The 20,726-nt window shown below is 36.7% G+C and overlaps 2 protein-coding genes and 1 long non-coding RNA gene across 4 annotated transcripts; 2 read left to right on the forward strand and 1 right to left on the reverse strand.

Moving 5' to 3' along the window:
- The first annotated feature begins 1,628 nt into the window (after positions 1 to 1,628).
- Positions 1,629 to 15,410, forward strand: mfsd2al2 (major facilitator superfamily domain containing 2a-like 2). Its single transcript, XM_007553660.2, has 14 exons — positions 1,629 to 1,774; positions 2,006 to 2,159; positions 3,269 to 3,393; positions 3,588 to 3,720; positions 8,078 to 8,156; positions 8,672 to 8,835; positions 10,698 to 10,797; positions 11,834 to 11,940; positions 12,224 to 12,307; positions 12,391 to 12,474; positions 12,548 to 12,660; positions 12,849 to 12,992; positions 13,072 to 13,236; positions 14,674 to 15,410. The coding sequence occupies exons 1-14, from the start codon at positions 1,629 to 1,631 to the stop codon at positions 14,981 to 14,983; spliced, it is 1,908 nt and encodes a 635-aa protein (XP_007553722.2). The 3' UTR covers positions 14,984 to 15,410.
- LOC103139067 (uncharacterized) lies at positions 4,483 to 6,836 on the reverse strand. 2 transcript variants are annotated; one of them, XR_476357.2, is made up of 3 exons: positions 6,472 to 6,836; positions 6,110 to 6,381; positions 4,483 to 4,775 (listed from the first exon to the last, which is right to left on the reverse strand). It is a non-coding gene; the product is annotated as an uncharacterized LOC103139067 (long non-coding RNA). The 2 variants fall into 2 exon arrangements; XR_001662306.1 differs by lacking the exons at positions 6,110 to 6,381; positions 6,472 to 6,836 and adding an exon at positions 4,968 to 5,689.
- Positions 15,411 to 16,091: 681 nt separating the features above from the next.
- LOC103139068 (peptidyl-prolyl cis-trans isomerase FKBP1A-like) lies at positions 16,092 to 20,726 on the forward strand. Its single transcript, XM_007553541.2, has 5 exons — positions 16,092 to 16,230; positions 16,342 to 16,389; positions 16,799 to 16,911; positions 19,152 to 19,327; positions 20,309 to 20,726. Exons 1-4 carry the CDS (start codon positions 16,194 to 16,196, stop codon positions 19,281 to 19,283), a joined length of 330 nt encoding a protein of 109 aa, XP_007553603.1. The 5' UTR covers positions 16,092 to 16,193; the 3' UTR covers positions 19,284 to 19,327; positions 20,309 to 20,726.

Here is a 20,726-nt window from a genome sequence, read left to right on the forward strand (position 1 = left end):
GTTTGTTTGTCTTTCAAAACTAAAAAAAAAAAATTTAAACCAGAAAATAATTTTGAAACTGGAACGTTTTAAGTGTTCATTTTTAAACTGATAAAAGGTTTTTTTAAATTTTGAAACTCAAAAGTTTGAAAACTGAAAAATAATTTTGAAACTGAAGAAAAACCTTGAATCTGAGAAGAACATTTGAATTTTTTATGGCTTCAAAACATTTTTTCCCCATTTACATTTTTTTAACTTTATGGCTCCAATTTAGCTCCGTAATACATTTCTTGTTCATTTTGTTTTTCTTTGTCATTAGGCTGAAAACTATTTGCTTTTCTCTTGTTCTCTTTTTTTAGATCCACTTTGGAAAATTATCCAATTTTCAAACCTAAAAGCAAATATAAAATTGACTTTAATTAGTAAATTCTAAATATTTAAAATTATTTTTTTTCCCACGTAGATTTGGCGGCTCTACGTTATTTAGGAGTAGTAAAGTGGAAAATGGCTTCTTGGACTTTAAAGGTTGCTCTCACATGACCTTACTGTGACCTTTAAAGATCCTGAGGCAGAAGCAAGAAGAAGCATTTTATGATTTAGGCTTTCAACAGAATCAGAGTTTCTAGTTTTTATTAATTTAGCTGAAAATATTCACTGTGATTCATGTTTCACCTTTCCACACAGGAAGCTGCCACAATGACTTTCAGTCGGTGTAAAACGATCTGCTGTTCTGCACTTTGAAGTAAAAAAGAAAAGCGGCTCGACCGGATTTCAGTTCCACATAAGTGGGATTTAATTAAGTCCTGAAGAGAAGTGTTGCTTTCTGCTTCACACTCCGTTTTCCTGGTGATTGTTGCTCCTGCACACCGAGGATGAGCTGCTATGAAAACTTTACGAAAAAGCTCGAGGCGTTAAGAAATGTCTTGTCGAAGCGTGGAGGAGAGCAGAGGGTGGGTAACTGATTTCTCTCTTTTCGTGGAAAATTTCACCACAGCATCCAAGAATTAGCAGGACAAAGAGCAGAAATAAAGTCTGCACTTCCTGGAAGATTTTCATTGAATCACTGATTTGACTTGAAGAAATGTTTTAAATTACTCTAGAGATTTGCTTTTTCTTTCTCCTACAGAACAAAACTGCAAACACACAAAATACCAAGTAATTTTGATCTAGTTTCTGGTGCAAATACCTTACCACGCTTGAAGTAAGACTAATTTAAAACTAACTTTTTAGATAAACTTGTTTTAAGTTAATGATTCCTTAATATTGATGAAAAAAATTTATACTTGCACCAGTTTTGCACATATTAAGGAAATTGACTGTTTTATTTAGCAGAGTCATAATGTAAAGCTGCCTTTGTTTGCTCCCCAGCTCTCTTCAGTACAGCCTGTCCACAAAGTTTAGTGAAGTGTTGATGGGGATTTCTGACTATTCTTCATGAAGCAACAGTGAGGTCAGACACTGATGTTGGACAGGAAGGCCCGGTTCTAATTAAGCTGAAAGATCTTGTATCAGGTTCAGGTCAGGGGATTCTAAAACCTTTCATTCATGTCTTCATGGAGTTTTCTATGGTTGTTTTCACACCTGATAGTCCAATAATCTTGGTTAGATTATGAACCAAAATTGCAACATTTGGAATTTATTTACCCAGAATGCCCTGCGCTGCAGCCTACGTCCTGCTTTTGGAGCTTTTAGCCAGACCTGAGTTTGCGTTCTGGTCCGCTTCAGAGTTCGACTTCTCATTCCCCAACGAACCAGACTTTCTAGAGAAACAAACTAGAGTTTTATTAAAGCGGATGTGAAGCCATCTTGGGACAGACAGGGCTGTCCCCAAGCTTTTTCCACAAGGCATACACAATAATGATTGACACTGCTAAGACCCTCCTTCTGGCTCTGATTGGTTGATTTTACTTATCACTGGGAGAAGGCAGAATTTTTTTATTTTTTCAGATCACCCATCTCATGTTGCACCATCAGGTCATAGTGACAGTTTTAAACCCAAACGGTTTATAAAAGTTGCTTACTGCAGATTTAACCTCCTGTCTGTCCTCTCTGGTCCTCAGGGATCGGGGCGGATCCCTCTGATCATGAAGATCTGCTACGCCGTAGGAGGCGTCCCACATCAGGTCACATCTGCTGCCATCGGGATTTCACTGCAGATTTTCCTGCTAGATGTCGTACAGGTGAAAGTTTAACCTGTTAACACAAAAATGGAACATTTTATCCTCACCTTTTGGGATAAACTCAAAGAATTTTCTTCCCTCAATTACTTTTTTTGCAACAATAATTTTTCTCAGTGGCCCACAAGAAAATCATAGTTCCTCTTCTCGCCAAAAACCTCCGACAGTTGAGTAGAAACTAATTAAATTTACCGTTTGAGTAATGTTTTGTAAAAATCTATTTTAGGAGTAATTTCTACTAGGTTATACATACTTTTATTTTGAATCATTGCTACTCTTGTTTGAGTAAAATTCCTGGATTTTCTACCCACTGAATGAAAAATAAACGCATTTTAACCAAAAATCCACCAGACAAAAGTTTTTTATTGAAATAAACTGATTTGGAAAAATGTTCTTTTGCCAGATTTTATTTTGTAATTATGTTATTTATACGAATTATTTTCATTTTGTCTTTAAAATACTAACATTCTGTAGAAATGTTGTTTTGGTCTGTCTGATCAAATTGATGTAATTTTGACATAATTGATGAGTAGCCTTTTTACCAAATACTTTTTTACTCTGGTAATTTCTTGCTACTTTTTTCTTTTACCAAAGTGAAAACATGTTGAAGTAGTCGTACTCTTAAATACAGTTTTTGGGTACTATACCATACTCTACACTGCAAAAACAAAATCTTACCAAGTATTTCTGGTCTAGTTTCTAGTGGAAACATCTTAGTACACTTTAAATAAGAAAACTAATTTGTAACTTTTCAGCAAGATAAAGGAGTTTGTTTTAAGTCAATAATTCCTTAGTATTGGTGAAAAATACTTGTTCCTGTCAGATTATTTCACTTAAAACAATATCTTCCTGTGAGTGAAATAATCTGACAATAAAACAAATAAGGAATCGATTTTAAAAACTGCTATATTTTGCTGAAAAGTTACTTCCAAGTCAGTTTAGTTTTATTTGAATTGTAATAAGTCATTTCCACTGTAAACTGGACCAAAGATACTTGGTAAGATGTTCTGTCATCTTAAAATGTGTCACAAAAATAAAGGATGAAAGTCGTTTTAAAGGCATTTAAACATCTATAAAAGTCATGCGCCATTAATTGTCCATTTTCTGCCCAGATGAAGGCCTCCTCTGTGTCTTTGATCCTGTTTCTGAGTCGGGCCTGGGACGCCGTCACCGACCCTCTGGTTGGATACCTGGTGACCCGCAGTACCTGGACACCCATCGGCAAACTCACCCCATGGTCAGTCAGCTGCTCATTCACTACTAAGCCACTTATTCTGGAAATGTTCCACCATTTTCCAGTTCCTGAGAGCCACAATCCTGCAGCTTTTAGAGTCATCCGTCACATCAGGGAAGCTTCTGAAAGTTTGCAGGATTGTAGTTCTGCTGGAGTCGGACGTCCTGGATTTGAACCTTCACCTCTTCATCTGGCAGGCTGGTTGTTTCCACTCCGTTTGGCATCCTGTCCTACGTGCTGCTTTGGTTTGTGCCTGCAGACTCCATGTCGGAGGCCGCCTGCGTGTTGTGGTTCCTCACAGCCGCCTGTCTGTTCGAGACGTTCATGAGCGTAAATATCTTCAGTTTCCAATTCAATTTAAATAACTTTTTCTCCCCAAGGATCAACTTCAAGGCACACGAGTACAAATCGACTCAAATGTGAGAGCTCAGACAATAAAGAGGTTTTATAAGCCTGGCGGGCTACCAGGCTTTACTTGTACCCCACCAGGCTAAACATAGTTTTTAGTAATATTTGAATTTTTTAAGACTTTGTAGTTGGTGATCATGTATTAATCTTCCAACAACACAAATATGTTCACATCTTTGTCTACTTTAAAAATGTAACTCAAAAACATGGATGTATTACCACCAGGCTTTTATGAATTTAATTCATAAAATTCACATGTGCCTATAAAAGTAAACACAAAGTTAAAGTAAATTTACTTGAAGTTCCTTTATTTTCCAAATATTTCATCACTATAGACGTTACAAATTTCTTTCATTTTCCTTTAGCTTTTCACATTTTCAATTAAATTCTGTTTATTTATACAGCGCTAATTCACAACGAATGTCTTAAAGCACTTTACAAAAACAATCATTTTGGTTTTGGTAGAAAGAAAATCATGTAACTTACTGTGACAGGTTAACCAGAGGTACAGTTATTTTCTCCAAGAACTGGAAATAATCCTAAAAACCAAAACCCTACATATGACCTTCAACCGTTAATTCATTAGATTTATGCAGACAGGATCAGTTTTAGTCCTGAAGCTGCAAAGGAAAAATCAGAGTCGGAAACAAGGCGAACCAGGAAGACAGCGACAGCAAGACGGGTGCAGGTTTCAGGTCTTTAACGACTCAAAACGAATGGTTTTCAAAACCTCACACTAAATTGCTTCAACAGTAAAATACCTGCAGCATTCTTTAAGGAAGATTGCTGAGAGAGTTTGCCCGACCTGATCACCTGGGAACACTTCCTGGTTTTCCTCCAGAAAACTTGCTGAGCCCAGTGGTAAAGTCAGAGGTCACTAAGGTTGTCCATCAGTGGGGTGGCAAAGGGCTTTTCCGTCCATAAATGGAGGGTCGACGAAGGGCAAAATCAGACGAAAACCTGATCCAGGAGGATTCCTGAACAGGATGAAGGACAGCAGGATGGGTACGGGTTTTAAGTCAAACCCCGAAACCTGGCTGAAGGACATTTCCCCTATGCGTTAGTCATCACACCCTTGAATTACACATTTGATCACAAACCAGAGAATAAAGGTTTCTCTTCTGGTCGCTATACCCAAGACCAGAACACCAAACTTTCATATAGCCTACCGTGTTTTTCTTGCGTTGAGCGAATCAAAGTTCTGGTTGTTGTACCCACGACCAAAACGCCTACCTTTGTTACCAAATTCCTTGAACTCATCCGATGACTTCACTGTATTTGTTTGCTACCAACGTCCATGAACTTATCCGACAACTTCAAGCCTTGAGGAGTGGCTACAGGAAGTAGCAAACCACACTTCCTGGGATTGGGTTCACAGTCAGTGCCATCACAACCATCTTGACATCCATATTTCCCACCAGTCTAACACCATCTGGTGTCTTCAGAGTGTCCATCTCAACAAAAACTGCTGATCAGTATCCATCTGAGTCTATATACCACGTGGTATTGACAAGGCCTTAAATTCACAACCGTGAGCTCAAAATTATCGTATTTATATTTATCTAGGAGAAAAACCAGATGCAAACAATCAAAGACAGGTTCCAGTGGATTATCTTTAGAAAGAAAATATGGGAGTTAATTTCAACTGAAAACCTGCAAAGACAAGATGGTGAATTAGTGTATCCTCTGTGACCTCTGACCTGCAGCTCCAGATCTTTCTGTTGACTGTCGTTGTCCAGAGGAAATAAAATATCACGACGCCGCAGGTTTCAACACAAAAATAAAATCTCTTTTCATGCTCGAATTTAAATTGCCGTTGAACCGTTTAACCACAAAAAATGAAATTTGTTTGAGTTTTTGAATTATTAAAGTATGGACCCCATCTTTGAAATGTTTGATTCAATTTTAAATATCAAATAGATACAAAAAAATGAAAAAGGTATACAAGAAAAAAATCACTAATTATGCGAAGGCATCTGATCAATGTGTATTACAGTGATATTTACTAAGCCGAATCACTTCCTGCAGCCCTTAATCCGCATTTGCCTAATCATTGGCAGCCATCTTTTTTTCTCATCACAACTGACTTTCAACTATGAACTTGAAATTCCAAAATGCCAGATAGCTTAAACCTCTACAGGTCACATGACCACAGTAGCTGTTTCAAACAGCACAAAAACCCTAAAGACAGAATTAACAGCAGAATCCTTCTCAGCTCATTGACTCTCAGCAGAGAAACAAACCAAACCAGCACACCAAGAGGCCTAGCGTTGGCCTTCAGCAATAGCGGTAGCACAGCAACAGCTCCTACCCTGAGATGTCTTCTGGATCCGCCATTGGAACAGTTCTTCGACTTAAACCTTTGATGGGTTGGCCGGATCCGCCAGGCACCTTGTACGGAATCCTCAGCTCGATGGAAGCGATCTTCAGTTTGATTGAAGGGAATCCTCAGCTTCACTGAAGATCATCTTAGTATGTCCATAATCGATCTGCTGTTAGTTCCAGACGCCATTTTCCCCCTCCTCGGATCGGCCAAACAAACCGCCGCTGAGACGCCGTGGTGTTACCGTCGTTCCTCGTCTGCTGCTCCGTTTAACCACAACAAATGGTTTCAATAACTTCATCAGAGACAAAACAAACAACTTCGAATAAGGTTTCTGAAAAATAACTTACCGACCTACAGATGCAGCCATTTCAAACATGGCCTACCCACTCTAGCTGATCCTTCAGCAGGAAGGCCCCATCAACACGAAGACAATTTCAAGTCGATCCGTATGGCGTCGAAAATGCGCCAAATTTCTATCCACTATGGCGCATGCGCCTCACACAAACATGGTGCTGTTGGTGGGTTGCCAGATTTGACAGTTTCCACCCGTAAAGCCTGCCGCTCTTGCGGCCTACCCACAGAAGAAAAAGAAAACAAAACAAACAAACAAACAAACAACAAAAAAAAAAAATCCAAATCTCAACAGCTAATAAAATTCACGTTAATAGCATTATAAATTTTATTCATCGTCTATCCCTAATATAGTTTTAGAATAATTTAGAGAAACAGTACAATTTTATTTTTTGTATTTTATAATTTAGGCCTGGAGAAAATATTATTTTTTAAGTTTTGAAAATGTGCTTTTTTTCTAAGAACAAGCCATTTTATTTCTAACATATTTTTAGAATAATTTAGAAAAACCGTGAACATTTTTATACATAGATCTATGTTCCTAATATAGTTTTTTCCCTAAAAGCTTAATCCTAAACTGTTGCTCCAGTAGAGAGTGAAGAGTGCCAAATGTCAATGAATAACTTATGAAATAATTATTGAAATGTATTATTAATTTATTAAAACTTTTCACTCTCCATATATTCTGGTACTTTTAATCCATCTATAAATAATACAAGTTTATTAATAAATTGCTCACTACATTTTTACAACAAAGCTTTCTGAAGTACGTTTTTCTTTATTTTTAATCAATTTATGCAAATATAAGTCAACAGATCTTATTTAAATGTTCAGCTTGGATTTAAAATCATGTTTCTGAGCTAACTGAACTTTATTTCCTAGTTAGGACTCTATCTACAGAGACAGTGGTGGTGCTAACAGGAATGGTGCCCTGGGCAGGCCCCTCTGTAGAGAAATCCCTCATAATGAGCATACATGTTTCATTCCCACAAAATTTTTTGATTTTACCTTTTTTTTTTAAGATTTATTCACTTTGCATTTGTAAGATGGATGAAAAAAAGCTTTGTCAGTTTGCCATTATATGTGTGGCTAACTTTCTTACTTTCTAAAATCCAGATCCAAAAATCCATGCAGGTCCTTTGGTTTTAGGACCATAGGACCTGCATGTCACACTAGATATGTGACATAAAACAGATATGTGATATGTGACATTGTTTTATGTCACATATCTAGTTTCTTAGCTGGAAGTCTTTTAAAAAGTTGCTAAGCAGTAAAACAGATTTTTACCACTGGAATATCTCAGTTTATGGGTAATTTAAGTTCCAAATTAAGCTGCTTAAGTGATAGTTTCCCTCATTAACTAATTAATAAAATAAAATTAATAACAGAAGGTAAATAGTTTGTGCTGTTTTGTGATAGTAGAGAATTATGGCTTCAATCTGTTTGTGCTCCACTGTCTTTCATTGTCCCCGTCACCATGGCGACAGGAATTTCATCAGCTGTATGTGCTGTTATTTCTCTGGGAGCTTCGTCGCCATGGTTACCAAGTTTCTCATTTGCTGTCAGCTGGTGTCATGTCTCCCCCATGTTGTCTGTGAGCAGTGCTACAACGTCCCCTACGTCTCGATGAGCATGTCCCTGGGAGGACACCAGAGGGACAGAGACTCTGCCACTGCCTGCCGTAAGAGGAACCGCAGACACTCACCAGCTGGTATCTCAGAGCCACTGGGCTGCATCTGAAAATGTTTATACACCACAGTCAAATTGGTGAAAATTAACTTTACTAACTAATAGGAGATTTATCCATCACGTTTTAACCAAAAAAATATCTATTAGACGGGAAAATGTGGGAACAGCTTTAACGTACCTCACTGAAACTGAACGTAGGGAACCTTGAGTCGTCTTTTCTCAACATACACACCGAAGAGTGTCGTGGTCAGTTCAGGCTGGTATTTTTTTAGTGTAGTGCATTCACTCACTAGCCCAGTCAAAGGGAAAGCTAGATTTAAATCAAAAGTATTGGATTAAAGGTTTCCTCATTTATTGCCCCTCTTTTTATGTTTCTTCAAATTCTTTGTTGCACCAAAGCTGGAAACTTTGATATATGATTGTCTTAGCTTGCAGTTTTAACAGGGATGTTGTCACGTACTGGGTTCACTCCAGGCTTTTCTGTGTGTTTGTGGTGTTTTCCTCCAGGAATGAGCGTGGAGATGATGGCGTTGCTGCTGGTGTCAGTGATTCAGGGAAAAGTCGTCTCCGTGTTCAACGCTGAGAAGCAGGAGGCCTGTGAGCATCTGGACCAGGTCCATCAGACGCCTCACAGCTCACCCGCGCCGCAGACTGCCTCTCTGCATGAAACGGTACTGGGACATTAAAATAGAGACGAGCTTAAACTAATATTTATAGAACAGGCTTGGCAACTTTGAGCTTCTATTATACTCACAATGTCCCAGGAAGATCTTGTTACCCTGTAATTTACTTTATTTGGCTGGATGAAGACATTGTTGCTTGTTCAGGTATTATTCCTACAGATATTACAGTAATATAAACCATTTATACTTTCACTTTCAAGAAATATGCATTAAAATGTCATTAGGGTTTCATGGAAGCTGCACAGGAATTAGAAGAAAAACTTGAAAGGCAGAAATCAACCTGGTCTGATTATTGATCCACAGGTCAAATACTGAAAAATAAAATATTTCATGCTCTTCATTAATATGTCTAAACAGTGCAAAAATAAGTATTTTTGTCTAATTTCTATTGCAAACACACAAAATAAGGCAAAAGTAACTTTAACAAGTCACTTTTCAGCATATGAGCTTATTTTATGTAAATAATTCCTTAATGTTTATGAAAAAATACTAATCTTAGTATTTCACTTACAGGTTGGTAAAAGGTTTTATGAAAAGTGGAACTAGTATTTGTTAATCAATATTAAGTAATCATTTACTTAAAACAAGCTGCTACATCTTGCTGACAAGTTACCTGAAAGTTAGTTTTGTCTTATATTAACTGTACACCTAAACTTCTTGGTAAGATTTTGTGTTTTTGCAGTGGCTCTCATCTTCTATAAGATCATAAACAGTTTGACACATTTTTTAAGTTTACTAAATATCAGATAAAAAATGGACACATATCATTTCATGGGTAAATCTCCTTATTTTTTTTAATTTTCTGATTAATTAAAAACTTCTTTGTTTAACAAAGAAACTGTTGATAATTTTTATGCTTTTTTGGAATTAAAAATTAAAACAGCTGTTCAGGAAGTAAAGCATTCTGGGTGTCATGCTGCCCTTTCAGCCTCTTCTGACCATCTAAGGTGTGATAAAGCTTTAAAAATTACTGAAGTGGGTGGCAAAATGTCAAATTAACATATCTGTGAATAATAGCATCATGAGAGGTGTTCCAGCTGTCAGTGACAAAATGACAAAATTACTCTTTCTATGACTTTACTGACAGTCACAGAAATATTAAAAGGGGCCCTATTATGCAAAATTCCCATTTTGCACATTTTTATACGTCCACTTGGGTCTCCGCTGCTTCTGAAAACAGCCAAGGCGCTTAAGAAAACCACTAAGACGTTTTATGGCAGTAAATTAATGTTTTTTGGTGTCTGGAAAACGAGCCATTTCAAAACTTCCCAGTTGTTAAGTCACAATCTTTAGGCAATGTGCTGTTACCTAGCAACTGCATGTGAGCCCAGCCCCGTTACCTGGCAACCAAAGTGAATATCCAGCACGTTTGGTCAGCTGGTTTTACCATTGTATGAGGTGTACAATGGCTGCTGAAAAAAATAAGTGTTTTGTTGTTGACTTACCATTAGGCTGGATTCTTGTTGGTTGTGCAGGAGGCGCCACTTCTACTTTTCAAAGACGTACATTGGTATAATTGTGCTTTTTTCCCCCCAGCAATTTATATGTACAAGTACCAACTTTGAGTTGGAGATTTAAGGTGACAAGAGACTCTGAAACAGTTCATTGTGAAAGCAGCCCAATGTGGGCAGAACTGAGCAGACTTAAATCTCATTATGTAAGAAAGAGTTTCTGCAAAAAAAAAAAAAGATAATAAAAAGCCTGTAGAGCTGTCCCAACCTGTTCAAGGAACCACAGTAGGTCAACTTTAGGTTACATAAAAATGCCAGATTGTGTTTCGTCTAACTTTGTAGACAGCAAAACATGAATTACTTATGAGATACACTTCCTGGTGTTTACTTTGCCTCCAGCAAAAGGCTTTCCTGACCTCAGCCGGGGTCACGGGTGGCTTGTTCCTCCTCAGCAGCCTGGTTCTGTTCTTCGGTGTGAGGGAGCAGTCAGTCCGACACGGTCAGTATACAGACACTGCAAATAAAATGCTCATTAAAATGCCATTTATATCAGACAAAAATAACACTTTGAAATATAAAACGAACTTTTAAAATGAAGATTTATCTTATTAAGGAGAAATGATATCCAAACTATCCTGGCACCATGTTAAAAAGTTATGACAGTGTTGTTTTAACAGTTTTTAAATTATTTCAGATTTTAAATAAAACTTCTTTGACGTTTTAAAGTCAGCTGAACAGATTATAATATCAAACAAAGATACTTTTTTTCAGATTCATATTAATTCAGTCACATTAAAGGCCACTGGATCATAAATAATCATTCTGAGAGGTTAAAGTCTGGACTTCACTGCAAAAACACAAAATCTTACCAAGCATTTTTTGTCTAGTTTCTGGTACAAATATCTTAGCACACCTAAAAAAAACCAAAGCTAGCTTTCAGGTAACTTTTCAGCAAAAAATATAAGCTTTTTTTGTCAGTAATTCCTTAATATTGGTGAAAAAGTTCTAGTTCTATTGGCAGATTATTTAACTTATGACAAGACATCTTTCCCATGTTATAAAGGAATTTATCTGCCAATAAAACTAGAATTTTTTCATCAATAGTAAGGAATTATTTACTTAAAACAAGTTCACATTTATTGCCGAACAGCTATTTATAAGTTAATTTTTCATATTTCTAGTGTACTAAGACATTTGCACAAGAAATTGGACCAGACATACTTGTAAGACTGTGTTTTGGCAGTGACATCCAGACTTTAACCCCTCAAAACGATTATTTCGATTATTTATAGTCAAATGGCTTTGAATGTGGCTGAGTTAAAACAACTCTGCAAAGAAGAGTGGACCAAAATGATCTTTGTCTGATATTACTATTTGTTTTGATTCATTAGATTCTGACAAAACAACAACAGAAATAGATACAGTGTGTTTCTTACACCACTGTTAAACCTCAGTACATTTCAGTGATTCTGTCTTTTTGTTTGGATAAAAATGTGACCATAATTCAAGTGAAATGTATGTTTTTGTTTTTCCAGACGCTGTTGAACGTCCATCCTGCCTGAGCTCCCTGAAGATGCTCATGTGTCACGTTCCTTACCAGAGACTCGTGCTCGGCTTTGTTTTCTGTGTTCTTGCTTTTCAGGTGCAGTTTATGATTGTCACTCATTTCTATTTTTACTCCTGTTAACTTTTTGTTAGCTTAGCTCAGCTTAGCTAACAAAAAAGTTGGATTATTTCAAAAGTATTCACATTCACACTTCAAATACCTTAATATTTGTTTGAAAAAGAGATAGAAAGAAGTATAAACATATGTAATCCTGCCCCTTTTCTGTCGTATGTCTTACTTTTTACATGTCATTTTTTCAAGCTGAAGGTTCTTTCGCGCATCTAAACGAAAGTTTCCTTCTCCTTCTGTTTGATTTCAGATGTCTTTGGGAAACTTTGCCTTGTTTTGCAGTCATGCTGCTGGACTGGGAGCTCATTTTCAGCTCCTCTTGCTGGTTCTGTTGGTAAGATTTGAGTTGATTTTAACTTAATTTTATGAAATGTAACTTTTATTTGTGCGTTTAAAACATTTTTTGAACTTCCTTAGATTTCTGCTTCCGTAGCAGTTCCGTTCTGGCAGTTTGTCCTTCTGAGAATTGGAAAAAAGTCCACAGTTTTCATTGGCCTTTCAGTAAGTCTTTTATAATTATCTGCATATTTAGTGTTTCTTTTTGTCTCTCAAAGCCTCTTGTTTTCTCTTGCAGCTCTTCATCCCAGCCGTGATCACAGTTACCTGCGTTCCCAGCAGCCTCCCGGTTTTCCTGACCATGTGCATCCTGATGGGATTCAGCGTGGCGACCGTGTTCCTGTTGCCGTGGTGAGTCAACCACCCGGCTAAATAAAAACTCTAAAATCATTTCCAACGCCTGTCAGATCTAATTTGTATGAAAACCGAATGAATTATTCATCAGGCCTGCCAAACCAGCCAGTGATGAGTTCTGCAGAAACTTAGTTTTTCAGCCTTCCCTGAAACAGAAATGTAATTTTTATGCCCGTATTATGCAGGTCAATGCTTCCTGATGTGATAGATGACTTTTCTCTGAGACATCCCTCATTTAAAGACCTGGAGCCTCTGTTTTTCTCCGGTTATGCTTTCTGCAATAAGCTAGCAGGAGGGCTATCTGTGGGACTGTCAACCATGATGTTACAGTGAGTATCGCCTCTGTTCAGTCTCTGTGCATTCTTATTTGTGTGAATTGTGTTGTATTTTCTGTCTTCTTGTCTGCAGGGTTGTAGGTTACAAAGCAGGTGCGTGTAACCATGGCGATGAAGTGGTGACAGCTCTGTTTGTGCTGTTTTCTCCAGTTCCCGTCACACTTCTGCTGATTGGGATGGGGATCTTTCACACCTACCCAGTCAATGAGAGGAAAGGCTTAGAGCTGGAGCAGCAGAAGTATGAGGCTTTTTACAAATGTCTTTAAATATTTTTCTTTATTGTGCATCAAATCATGTTAATACTGTTCTGAACAATGTAGTTTCAGAGGTCAAGTTTGGTGTACTTTTTAAGTTGTAGCTGAATGTCTTTATGCTCAACTTCAACTTTTCAACTGTGAGGAAATTTGGTTTTAATTTGAGTTCTTTGGTTTGTTTGGAAATTCTCATCTGGCCAGTAAACTTTAGGATTTTATGCTTTAGAAAGTCAGATATAAAACTATATATAGAACCGCAAAAGTATGAAATTGCAAAAATGCTAAATGCTAGGGCTGGGTGGTAATTGATTTTATCAGTTAATTAAATTTATGGTTTTTGGAGATATCATTTTTAGAAAATCTGATTTTTTTAAACCATTGTATTCCTTTGGTTTCCATAGTTTATGGTGATGTCAGCGCATCTAATGCCGCCATCTTCTGCAACAGAGCATTAGGGCCAGGCTACGATTTCTTTTTAATATGAATACAGTAAAAATAAAACGACTAAAGGCGTTACATTATCAAAATAAGGTTGTAACATTAGGAGAATTAAATATTAGTTTTAATAGGATTTACACAAAAAATAAAATACGGAATGAGCATCTTGTGAATTTATACCTTAGGCTTAATACTTATAGAAATACTTAATATTTTATCACATCAGTATTAAGTTATTATCAGTAATAATTTGAAACAATCATGCAAACAACTGAGCCTATTTCAAAGAAAGACGTCTATGGGCCACATCAGATCTCAATAATTGAGCTTTTTTTCAATTGAAACAACTTTATTTCTGATAATTATGAGGTGTTTTCCTCCAGTAAAATACCATCTTATTCTGCTAATATTATGACTATATTTTAGTAGGAAAAATTTGTAGAGTCTGGCTCTAATACTCCATCATCCAACTCACTGAAGGGATGATTAAAATAAAAGCCACTTTTTGAAAATATTTTCCGTAATTTCCTTTAATAAAACAGATGTATTATGAAAAAATTTGACATTTTATTTTTAAGCTCTATTGCCCAGCTCTAGAAATAACCTTCACTGTTTTACACGTGTGGCAGCCATATTGGATTGTGAGACAACTTTGTAAATCCAAAAGACGTTCATCTTCAATTTTCCACCTTTGAGGACAGAAAATTACACTTCCAAGTACAATTAGAAAGTATCAACTTCAGTTACAATAAAAAAGGTTGATCTGGTTTGAAAACAATGATGCTGTTGCTTTAAAGTCACAAATACCCTTTGGGTCATTTGATACATCTCATGTAAAACAGAAAACAATAAAAAACTGAAATTAAAATGTAAAAAAGGCATAAAACCCTACTGTACTGTTAAAAACGTGTTAATTTGGTTTAACTCCTTGGTTCTAACGCTAAGCTGAATAGTAAATGTTTTTATTTTTGTCTCATACAAAGCAATAAAGCCTCTTCATCACCAGCAGACCAAAGAGAGCTGTCAGAACTGCCAACAAACTCTCAGCAGCCTCAACCTGATGACCCAAAACCAGACAGATTTTACAACCGTGATCCATCACCAAGTTGGTTATCCACCTCCTCAACTGTAGCGGGCAGCCTCCATGGAAAGAACAGCAGGAAGATGTCACAAGTAAATCCTCAGTGGCGAAAACCGATGATCCTTCCTGGTCGATGCTCGGAAGGAAGTGGAAGTTTCCCTGGAAATGCTGGTGGACAATCACATGTCCGATCCAAAGTGTCCTGGGTGTAAATGTGGTTCTTCTGAGTAACCACTGATTCGCCTCTTTTCTCTGTAAAAATCTGTATGAGCAGCTGATTATTTAAGCTTTGTTAAAACTCCATGTTGTTATTTCATTTAAGGATGGAATCTCAATCTGAAGAAGTTAAAACAATTTCAAATTCAATCTTTTCAGACACATTTTGGATCTATCTGGAATCTCTTTCATAAAAAAACCCTAAAATCTTACCAAGTTTTTTTTGGATCTAGTTTAGTTAAAATATCTTGGCACCCTTAAATATAAACAAAACTAACCTAGAAGTAACTTTTCACCAAGATTTAGGGGCTTGTTTTAATGAAATAAGTCCTTAAGAAGTACTAGTTCCAGTGGGAGATGTTTTCATGTTTAATTTTTTAATTTTCATGTTTTCCATGTTACAAGTGAAATAATCTGCTTGTGAAGCTTGCACTTTTTCATCAATATTAAGGAATTATTTACTTAAAATAAGTTCCTATAAAATGCTCAAAATTACTTGAAAGTTAATTTTGTGTTATTTCAGCTGTAATAAGATATTTGCACTAGAAACTAGGCAAAAAATACTTGGTAAGATTTTTTTTGTGTGTGTTCTTGTGGATTTAACTGTTGTTCTGAACTGCAAAGCAGCTGTAAATAACCCCAAATTAATTTCTTTACTTGTTTGTATCTCTTTATGGTGCTTTTTGTCGTTATTTAGCTTGAACTATTATCAGCTTCCTGTTTGCCATTTGATGCTTTTATTTTGAAGGGACCACTTCTGGTTCTACTGTTAGCAAAGGCAGCTTAACAAAAAGATGGAAGATAAATTGTAATGGAGATGAGACAATATGTATTAAAAGCCCCTTTGATAATGCCACAGCGTATGTTTATGATGTTAAATAAGTACATGTTTTAAATATCGTGTAGCTAAAACCCTCAAATGTTTAGGTATGTTCAGACGTAAGCTAATTTCAAATTATGCTTATGATATTAGGTACGTTACACACATAGAGTAACTTAGGAATGATAAAGCACGTTAGTATGGGGGTACCCCTAAATTAAAATCTGCTTCGGGCCCCAAAAAGGCTTGGACCGGCCCTGTATTGACAGTCCAGCTATCATCAGCACTTGGTGCATTCCCTCCTATCCGTTCACACCCCGCAACGCCTCCTCCTTCCGCTCCAAGTCCTCAGCGGTGGTCGACAGAAAGGATACAGTAACGCGAAAATGGGAGTAGAAATTGAGACGATAACTCCTGGAGACGGTGAGGATAATACTTGTTTTAGTTCGCTGTTTCATTCATTTGGGCCGTATAGTTCAGAAGGAAACCCCACCTTCCGTGTTTTCCCCTTTATTTGTTGTTTTTTATTTTTAGGACGGACATTCCCGAAGAAGGGACAGCGCGTCGTGGTGCACTATGTCGGTGAGTGGGAAGAATGCTCACAGATTTAGACGCAGCGTGTTTTATGTTTTAGGTTAACTTTGTGTATTAATTAAGTCCTTAAGGGTTTCAAAGTTTGTAAAAAGGTCCGAACAAGTCCAAACGTTCTTGGACCTAACCGCTGGCTATCTCAGTTAGCATGAACGCTAACATTTCCTGCAGCTAAAATAAGCTACGTTTGGGTTAAAACACGTTTTTACTCTCTAACCCTCCACCGGATTCCAGTTTACACAGACGGAGATGCTTTATCTTAGGAGGGTTATTTAGATTAACCATTAGCTAAACGGTGCAAGCTTTGAGGTTAGCCAGCTAGTGCTAGCTGACGGTGACTTCTTAACGGCTGAGGCTGAATAAAAACTACAAACTGGTCACTGGGTCTGTTTCTATCCAGGAACCCTGGACGATGGGAAAGTTTTCGACTCCTCGAGGTCCAGAGGAAAGCCTTTTAAGTTCAAGATTGGACATCAGGAGGTTATCCGAGGATGGGAAGAGGGAGTAGCTCAGGTGAGAAACCCTCCAGAACAGCTGATAAAATCTGTAATGGTCATAATCGGTGCACTTTGACGACGTTTAGTCGGTTTGTTTATTTTAATTACAATAAGAGGCTTGTTTACAGTTGTTTTGGTTTGATTAGAGGTTATTTTCTGTCATATTTCATATGTGTCAAAAGTTTATAAAAAGTACGGTAGCCGACAGGTACAATCGGCGAAATACGTTTTTTTTATTTTTTTATAATTAACGGTGAAATACGAATTAAACAAATAGAGACACGCCGCTAACGAAAAATGCTGCAACACAGAAATAGAGGCAAAATAATAAGAGCCACGAAAAGGAAAAAAAAAAACATAAGCAAGTGTAAAACGGTACAAAACAGAAGTCCTCCAAGCCACCAGGGGGAGTTGATCACCAAATCACGATATTAATCATGTGTATATTGCAATATATATTGTTACCGATTTGTTGCCCAGTCCTAATATCATCTATATCAGGGATTTCAAACTCATTTTGATTTTTATCAAAATAATCTGAATTCGTATCAAGATTATGAATGATCTCAAAGGCCCGGTTTTGCCAGAATGTTTTGATAAACCCATCAGTAAACTGTTAAAATATTAAAAATATGTGTCTGTATTCAACAAATAAAAATGAACATTTCACATTGCTCAGTCCCTCCGGGATTTTGATTGTTCTGTGACTTTTTGCAATCAAAATTATTGATTTTTGTGGAGTTAATTTAGAAGTATTTACAAGAAATTCTGCAATATTTACGCTGTAACTTTGACTTGTTCTTCAACTCAATTATAGACTATAATCTGACAACATTCTATGTTTGTGAAAATTCTTGCAGAAAATTTGCAACGAACTCAAAGATATGGTTTAGTGTGAAAAAGTAATTGATTTTGCATAAATTTCCACGATCATGGAATCACGAAAAAGTGGAGGGACTGGACAAAAACGGCTTTGATTTTATCGACAAAATAATATTTAATCACACAACTGGTACCTTTAAGGTTCTATTTGCGTGTCCCTCTGGTGTTTATGGGCCACATTAAGAGCTGTGGTGGGCCAGATTCGGCCCCCGGGCCTTGAGTTTGAGGTCTGTGTGATTAAAGAGTGTGTGTGTAACTGTCAGGAGTTTTTAGCACCAAACGGAGAAATGAGTTTTTCTTCTTCAGTCTGCTTGGAGACACAGGAACATTTTGCTCCTCCGACTTTCGATGAGTCAAAGCTGTGCAGTGGGACGTAGAGAGCAGAGCAACACGAATGAATGGCTGTGATTTAAACAATCTGCCATAGAAACTTTGATCCATTTTAGAGATTAAAAGCATTAAATGTTCACATTTAAGTGAAAGAAGAAGAAAATATTGTCAGGAAACGGTAAGATTGCAGAGATGCAATTAACAATGATTTAATTATCGATTATTCTGACGATTAATTGTCACATGATGCAGATTTTTCATTTAAGCCTTTTTTAAATATTAGAAATATGCTAATATGTGATTGAGTAATTAAATTCCTTTATAAAGTAAGAAAATAGCCATTTTATTGCCTAAAAATACAATAACAGCGTTCTCTTAGAGAACGGTTAATAATTTTTAGCAAAGAATCCAAAAAATCAACATGTGAAAAGCTCGGCCTTGTCTGCTGCACTGATTGTTGAATATTTTTTGGATTGACCAATTAATAATTAGATGGCAAAATATCCTGGAAAGGAATTTATTTTTTTTACAATTTTGCCGGTTGGAGTTTTGGGTAGAACATATTTACAGATAGTTTTTTTTAAATATCTTAAATGTAAAATTATTTGGGGCGTTTGTACAATTCTAGCTTAAGTGTGTTCTTTCACCAATTTTCCTTTTTTAGAGTCTATATGCCAGTTAACAGTCGGTTTCAAAATTAGTTGACAATTATTTCAGTCATCAATTGATTACAATTAATTGTTTATCAGAAACAGATTGTATTTATGAACAGCAGTCGTTCCTAACCTTTACTTTTATACAGTTTTATACATGATTGTGGAAAAATAAACACCACAAATGAGACCAGGTTATGTTGCAAACCTCAGATCTGTGTTTGGATTCAGAACGGCAGCGTTTTATTCAGTAACTTGTTTACGTTTCAGCCGTTGTTCTGGCTTTCTGGGGAACTGGCTGCATCATAATTCACTGTTGGGTTCAGTGTTTATATTGGTCTGTTTTTCACTCGGCATGAAGTTTTTGGATCTGTGTCCATTCTGTCCACAGATGAGCGTAGGCCAGCGGGCGAAGCTTATCTGCTCCCCAGACTTTGCCTATGGCAGCAAAGGTCACCCAGGGGTCATCCCACCAAATGCCACTCTCACCTTCGACGTGGAGCTGCTTGGGCTGGAAGCTTGAAACTCGTGCACTCTGCTTTGTTTATTTCCACTCAGATGTTTAGGGTGAGTTGGAAATAACTGGTTATTTCAGAGATGATGTTTAGATTATAGTGATGCATCCAGTTTGTAGCTTTAAATGACCTGGAGGCGTGTAGATCTTTTAAAAAAATTATTTTGCATATGTTCCATTCACAAAATTCTAATTCAACTTATTCTCAACTTTGGAAAATCAGGACATTTTTCACCAATGCGCTCCGTAGGTTTCCTTAGTTAGTGTGTCGGCACACGCACAGCGGCCATCTTGTTTGACAAGCCTCCTGTACAGTTTCTGTTCATTTTTACTTTGAATCCAGGTCTAATGCTAATACTAGGCCTAATACTCTACAACTGAGTATTAGGAGACAGGCAACATTGCTTTTAAAATCATGAGAATAAACTCATAATATTTATGAGACAAAAAATAATACATTAATTGAGCAATGTTGATCATCTTCTGAAGTTATACTTTGGACTTAATACTTATTAAAATACTTTTTATCATATCACCATCAAATTATTACAACAATCATGCAAACTGAACTGTTTGTTAAATGAACTGCCTGGAAGTGGTATTTTTTCATCAATATTAAGGAATTATTTACTTTAGAAAACTCTTTCTTGCTAAAAAGTTACTTGTCAGTTAGTTTTCTTATTTCAAGTTTACTAAGAGTTTTGCACTAGAAACTAGACCAAAAATACTTGATAAGATGTATTTTTGTAGTCGTAAAGCAAATTTGTTTTTACACCAATGTTTTAAATTAATAAAGACACAACAGATTAGCATCTCAGTCAGGACAGTATCAGTGATAAATGCATGTTGTTTTTGAAAGAAAGTCAATGTTTCTCTGACTGGAGCTCAGATTTACCCCCTCTGGTGGTTCCAATGTGAAATCGTCTCATGTTCACATTATTTTGGATCACATGTAACTTTTCATTCCCCTCAGTTTGAGTTGATATCTTATGGAGTCTCTCCTCCTGAACCGTGTCGTGTTTTTCCTGTCGCAGGTTGACTCCTGTCCCGGGAACATGGAGGGAATAACGATGATTCCTGCATAGGACCTACATCACTTGTCTGTTGCCATTTCAGATTCATGCAGAATAATCTCACTTGCTTTTAAACTTGATTCATTATTACTGTCTAAGTTAGACTTTAAGTCATAGGTCAGCCCATCCCATGTATTTTTGCTCTGTTACTGGTATATATTTAGACGTTTTGTTTAATCTTTGGCTTAATTTTGACATTTTTTGGCTATATTTGCCATCAGGACCATGTTTCAAATAAGTGTCATCATTCCTGTGGTTCTTACGTTGTTTGGATAGCCGGTGATGAACAGGCGTGAATATAATAAGGATTTAAGAATCATGACTAGTGGGGAAAATTAGAAGTTCAGAACGTTTCCAATGTGAGTTTAATCGAGAAAAA

This window comes from Poecilia formosa, unplaced genomic scaffold (genome assembly GCF_000485575.1).
Source record: "Poecilia formosa unplaced genomic scaffold, Poecilia_formosa-5.1.2 Scaffold57, whole genome shotgun sequence".
Lineage (NCBI taxonomy): Eukaryota > Metazoa > Chordata > Actinopteri > Cyprinodontiformes > Poeciliidae > Poecilia > Poecilia formosa.

What these genes read in the sequence shown, in the direction of transcription:
- LOC103139068 (XM_007553541.2), top strand. Translation starts at nt 16,194, where the DNA reads ATGGGAGTAGAAATTGAGACGATAACTCCTGGAGACG. An exon ending in GACGATAACTCCTGGAGACG is followed by an intron (nt 16,231 to 16,341) that starts GTGAGGATAATA and finishes TTTTATTTTTAG; the next exon opens with GACGGACATTCCCGAAGAAG. An exon ending in CGTCGTGGTGCACTATGTCG is followed by an intron (nt 16,390 to 16,798) that starts GTGAGTGGGAAG and finishes GTTTCTATCCAG; the next exon opens with GAACCCTGGACGATGGGAAA.
- mfsd2al2 (XM_007553660.2), top strand. Translation starts at nt 1,629, where the DNA reads ATGCCCTGCGCTGCAGCCTACGTCCTGCTTTTGGAGCTTTTAGCCAGA. An exon ending in ATCGGCAAACTCACCCCATG is followed by an intron (nt 3,394 to 3,587) that starts GTCAGTCAGCTG and finishes TTCATCTGGCAG; the next exon opens with GCTGGTTGTTTCCACTCCGT. An exon ending in CAGTTTTCATTGGCCTTTCA is followed by an intron (nt 12,475 to 12,547) that starts GTAAGTCTTTTA and finishes TTTCTCTTGCAG; the next exon opens with CTCTTCATCCCAGCCGTGAT.